The sequence below is a fragment of the Rattus rattus genome, chromosome 10 (assembly GCF_011064425.1).
Source record: "Rattus rattus isolate New Zealand chromosome 10, Rrattus_CSIRO_v1, whole genome shotgun sequence".
Lineage (NCBI taxonomy): Eukaryota > Metazoa > Chordata > Mammalia > Rodentia > Muridae > Rattus > Rattus rattus.
This window is the reverse complement of record NC_046163.1, coordinates 38,659,312-38,665,311: the sequence shown is the minus strand read 5'-3', so window position 1 is coordinate 38,665,311 and position 6,000 is coordinate 38,659,312. Positions and strand designations below refer to the sequence as shown.

General features: G+C 37.6%; 1 protein-coding gene across 1 annotated transcript in view; it reads right to left on the bottom strand.

The window, feature by feature from the left end:
* Nucleotides 1–835: 835 nt before the first annotated feature.
* Cop1 (COP1 E3 ubiquitin ligase) overlaps nucleotides 836–6,000 on the bottom strand; it is a 126,359-nt gene continuing 121,194 nt past the window's right edge. The window contains exons 19-20 of the mRNA XM_032915494.1: nucleotides 3,494–3,538; nucleotides 836–1,615 (exon numbers count right to left, since the gene is read on the bottom strand). Coding sequence (XP_032771385.1) covers nucleotides 1,598–1,615; nucleotides 3,494–3,538 — 63 coding nt within the window. The 3' untranslated portion in view covers nucleotides 836–1,597. The remainder of the gene's footprint in view (nucleotides 1,616–3,493; nucleotides 3,539–6,000) is intronic.

Below are 6,000 nucleotides of genomic sequence, written 5' to 3'. Positions count from 1 at the left end.
TCCTCTCCTAACCAATCTCATGTAATGAAAGTATGCTTTGTCGCAGAAGTATGTGTTGGACATGTACTACTGCTGTAGTTCTGTTGGGATTGCTATTAATAGAGTCATCCATGTTATGTCAACTTTCTGATAGTCTAAAGACCCTTTAAGAGACCTTGGCTTCAATAATTTACGTCCAAAAAAATGTGAGCTTACTTTTACAGTAACTTTTAGCTGAGGGATCCACTCCAACAAAACGTTTTATGAAATGCTTGGAGAAATTTGCTTGAACCAGTTGCTGAAAAGCATTCAGACTTTAAGCAGTTATCCACATTACTTTTTTGTGACTAATGCCTTGCAATGTAAAAATGATTTATAAACCAACTAGACAATTTAAGAGGTCACACGGTTTGGAAACTTGGGGTAGGCACCAGCACACACAAGTTTAAATCAGGGCACTGAAGATAATGAGCTGCAGAGTTTGAAATCCCACCTACTTTCTAGCCACACCCATTGTTCGCAAGCGCTCTGTGGCTTCTTCCCTGCTACACCGGCAGAGCTAACGTTCTTTAACAATCAGAATAGAGACCACATGGCCAGCAGAGCCGTAAGTGCTTCCTATGTGATCGTTCACAGACAAGGTTAGCGGACCTTGCTCCAGGTCAGTGATCAGTCTTGGCCAGTATACGTCTGGTTAAAACGATAGCTGACTTGGTTTAATTGAGGGTTTATTGGTGCAAAAGAGAACCAGGAGTTGGAAGGACAGTCCTTGCCTGTTATTTGATCTCAGCAAATCTCAAACTCTTAGATCTATGACCAGATCTGGAAGGACCCAAGAGATCTGATGGTGATGATCTCATACAGAAAGGAATTCTTTATTCTAATTTTTCATTGTAATCTTTAAGTTCATTGGAAGGAATCCACACATTTTATCTTTTGTTCATGTTGATATGTGTAATTCCAAAAGGGTTGGGAAACACAACATTAAAATTACTCACCAGTACATTTTTCTTTGTTTTAAAATAAGATTTATTTTCATTTTTATGTGTGAGCGTTTTGTCCGGATGTTTGTATGTGCACCACATGCATACCTGGTGCTCAAGGAGGCCAGAAGAGGAGGTCAGATCTACTGGAATCATAAGTGGCAGTGAGCTGCTACGTAGGTGCTGGGGACTCTGGGGACTGAGCCCAGATCCTCTGTAGGAGCAGCCAGTGCTCTTATTCACCGAGCCTCTTTCCAGCCCCAGCCAGAACATTCTGTACAGCCCACAAGTGCTACTTCTTCGAAAGACTCTCACTCCACCTGACAAAGGTGTTTCCAGCTCAGCTGTGGCTTGATAAACTTTTTTTTTGTTATTTATTTTTATTTAAAAGAATTTGTTTCCCTATCACAAAAATTAGATAGCCACACTGCCAACAGCAAAGTTCATAGTTACACTGATGGCGGAGAATTCTCTGGATATTCCCAATGTCCCAAAGGCAAAAAGGAGGGAAAAGGTACTCAGAACACATCCAAACGACGTTGGGAGAGACATCACATGCCATTTCTTTCTCTTCTCATCATCAGCTGCAGACGGCTTTTGGGAGGATCAAACACAATTTGACTTCAGGAAACTCTTTAAACCAATTCTAGCACCTAATGGGGAAACAAAAGGAAGAGTTTTACAGAGTAGCTTTAAAACAAAGAATTTAAATGTGCTTTACTGTATGGACTACTGGAAAACCAAACAAAAATAACTACTAACTGGTATAATGCCAAAGAACTGGAAGAAACCAGATGTTCATTCCTTCTTTCAATTAAAGCACTGTATGAAAAATTTCAAATTAGTTATTAAACCAATTAGAGAACTTTCAGGTGAACTACCTGAAACGGATGAGGACAAACTGGCTGAGGTGAAGCACACACAGTATTTTGGAATATCAGTTAGTATCTTAATTCATTCTTAAAAATTTTAGATCTCTTTTTTCTCTTAATAAGAAATATGTCAACAGCACTAGCACTAGTGACCCTAGTGACCCAGGCTTTAGAAGGCACCAATGTTTGCTAACAATGCGGTGTCATAATACTTGGTTAGATTTTGGTGTTATTATCGTGCCATAAAAATAAGCTGGGATGGTAAAATAAAGTGAAAAACAAAGATGGAAATGACTAAGAGAGGTCAGAGAACACTAAGGGGCCTGGGAGACTGCAGAGGATTGTCTCATGGACACTATAATTTTAGGTCAGAAAGATTTGAATGGTGCCACCCTTCACCTTTGCTTGCATATGCTTGTTTATATACATTATAAAGGTCCCTTTATAATAAAGGTAACAGACCAATGCTGAAAAAACAATTCTCAGGTTTCCTTCTGAGGATCTGTGGGATTCCACCATAGCCTTGTCACTATAGGGTGTTAATTCTAGTTTTTTCAGATGTCTAGGTTGTTGATTTAGGTGTCCATTTTCAATCAATGCCTTGCCAAGAGAACATGAAATTGATAGAACTTAGCTACTTCCATTAGCTAATTTCAAGACCTAACACACCTTACTTGAGGTCTCCAGGAAAGAACGGATGTTGATCCATGCAAAGGCCTAGTTTTCAAATAAGTTGTGATTTTTACCACACATACTATCTGCCTGAGAAAGGTGACTGCCACATGAGTGAGCGTAAGCAGCTATCAATGTGCTTCTACTTTGAGTTTGTATGCTTTACCTCCATAGCTTGTGCTTAGTTTCTATTGTTCCCTTTGTGGCTTGAGCACTTACAAATTAAAGAAAGTCGTGGCAAAAAAAAAAAAAAAAAAAAATGTACACTGGTAGGTGACAGATACATCATAAAAATAAATGCTTTCTGAACTTTCTATTAGAATATAAAGAAGAATCACATTCTCTCAGAATATGTGTTAGTCAAACTTATGTACTTAAAAATCTCTATCCAAAGTTTTGTTTATAAAAATTTCACTGCTTCGCTCAATTTATATAAATACTGCACTATGACCAAGGGATACATACTAAGTGCTATAAGCAAGTAAAACTGTATTTCCTTGGAGTATTATTAACTAAGAAGAAAGCATGTGGAAAAGTATGAGTCTTGTAACTCAGAGTATGCTCCAGGAATCAGACAGAGTTTCAGATTATGGAACACTAAAATTTCCCCTCTATCCTGACTCCCACCTTAGCAAGGAGGAAAAAGCCTTATTACATATGAGGAAAAAGAAAAACACAAGCAAGAACAAAAACTACAGACAACGGTAACATACAGATACATGAGCAGCATGCCCTGCCAGACTGTCTACTAAGTCCCTTGTGATGTGGATGCACTGGTCCAGTTGTACTGGACTACAGGTGCGCGATATCCTTCCTGTTTCTATCTGATCATCTGTTAACCCATCTTGCTTACAACCCCAACAAGCATGGTTGCCTCCATGAGCTACCTATTTCCTTCAATTTTGGTTAAGTCATTTTTGAGGACAGAAATCCGTGATCGTGAAGGCTAAGTACAACTGTATACAACTGTGTGAAAGAATGGCTTACCTTAATTGTACCCTGGCTGTTAGCAGCAATCAGCACATTGGACTCCTAAAAAGAAACAAGAGCTTTAAAAACAAAGGAGGGTTTCCTGGAGGGCAGCTGAAGAGAGTAATTTCTTTTCATCCTTCTTCCTTCACTTCACCCTAAGACACCAAGGGACTCTAAAGTGGAAGGAGAACTTTCAGTATAGGTAACTGCAACAAGAAAAGGCAGGCATCTGCTTCCCCAGTACATTCTCTTCTACTGACTGTTTACCATAAAATACAAAGGACTGACACATGGTCAACATCTTCAGTGCACCTCTCCATGGACAACCAGGACAAGGACACAGAGATATACTTCTTACAGAAGGAAAACTGGTTCTATTTTTTTCCCAGCAAGAGTATTTCACTATTCAACATGTGTGTTATTAACAGTCTTATAATAACTTCAATGAGAATTTATGTCACAATGCATCTTTAATATTTTAAGACTTAAGGAGGAAAAACTTTTTTTTTGAAGTCAGGAGACAGGAAATGATAGGAGAAAAGATAGGACAAGAATGAGTTACTTCAAAATAATCTCAAGATTGAGACATCCTCAAAGAGCTAATGGAGCTCAACAACTTGGAGACACACTCAAGTCTTGCTTACAAGAACAGTCAGCTAAGAGGTGTACAGACTTAAGACTGCCATACAAACTCTATGGCTATTAGAAAAATAAAATCTAAATGACAGTTGTGTAAAACAGATTAAATGACTATGTTTAATGAGACTGGGATCTGCCTGAATATCCTTTACTTAAGACTTCAGGACCAAAGTACAAATTAGGAAAAACCAAAACTAAACTTTTAATCTGTATGATGAGAATATCAGATCAGCCAAGGTGAGTTATGAACTTTAGCCTTTGAAACTACATAAGACATTTATTTGTGTTTCAAATATGAATTTCCTTTTTAACTTTTCCCTCTGATTGTTAAGACCTATCTGAAAGTTACTCATTTTGTTAATACTGGCATATGAGCAAATGAGTTTGTTCCACTACCACAGGATTTCCAGAGGCATTAGAATACCCTTCAGTATACTAAGGAGATAGCATCCACAGTCACACTTCAATCAGGACGAATGAGACCTGAATATGGGCATGGCTAATCTTTTGCTAGCTAGAGATTTTCCTTGCAAGTGTAATTGGAGAATGCAGACTTCACTGAAGGCTGGTCAGACATTTTCTTTGGTGACTATACACACAGTTTCAATGCTTTCACACTGACAGAGCATTTGAAGTAAATGGATGAAGAAGTGGATTTGTGATTTATCTGCTCCTTCATTAATGTGAGATTGGCTGGAATAGGCAGAACTCTATACCTGCCTCAGAAAATAGGAAAACACTCAAACAAAAGCTGTATTACCAAATCTCCCTCTACAATACTCAGAAAAGATTAAGATAAAAAAGATCTCTAATCTACAGGATGTTAATTAAGAAGGATGAAGATGCCACAATTCCCAAGAAAGGTATGGCTAGAAAATGGTACCACAGGGTGCTGGAACCCTTAGGAACCATCCACTGCTATGGGGCATATGATATAAGGACACAGAAAAACTTTCAGTCTTCCTTTCGTTTGTTTTGGTTTGAGTTACTTTTTAATGTAAAGTGGGAAGGCAGAAAACCTGGTGAAGATGAGGACTAAGCAGGTAAGTCTTTTTTGTGTTAATGCTATAAACTATGTAACTCAGTTATCAGATTCCTGGTGGAAGGAAACATGAGAAAGTATGATGTACATGGATTGAGTATTCATGTTTGGAATGGGAGCTAAATGTAAAAAAAAAAAAATCACACATTTCTGTACATTTTATACACACAGCCTTTTAGTGTGCCTGCATTTATACTGCAACCTGTTACATAAGATCAGGCATTAACTTTTTTTTTTTTTTTTCTTTTTTTTTTCCGGGGCTGGGGACCGAACCCAGGGCCTTGCACTTCCTAGGCAAGCGCTCTACCACTGAGCTAAATCCCCAACCCCCATTAACTTTTCTATTTGTGGATCTTGTTAGCATTCAAAAGTGTCAGGGTTCTGATTATCTTACAATACAGACGTTTAGAGTCAGTATAGAAATACAATAATTTAAATTGAGTTAAAAACTCAATTTAAAAACCAATAGCTCGAATGGTATTTCAGGACTAATCTTTGCATAGCACAGTATTCTAAGAGTTCTAATACACCTCAAAGTATTCAAAACAACAAACAACTGAAAAACAAAAAGCAGCGCCATCTTGTCTTAGTACAACTCTCCTCCAATGAACAAAGGAGTGATTTAGAACTATATATTTTTTTCAATCTAACAGAAATAAAAAACCAGAAACTTTACTTCTGTTATTAGAGGTTATTACCTAAGAGCTTTGAATGAACCAAGACATATTTGCAATTTGGATGGCTGTTGTTTGCTGGCTGTAACTATAATGAAGCCTTTTACTGTTAAATAAAACTGGCGGTAATTCTCATTACCTTTGTTTTTTTTTTTTTTTTTTAAAAA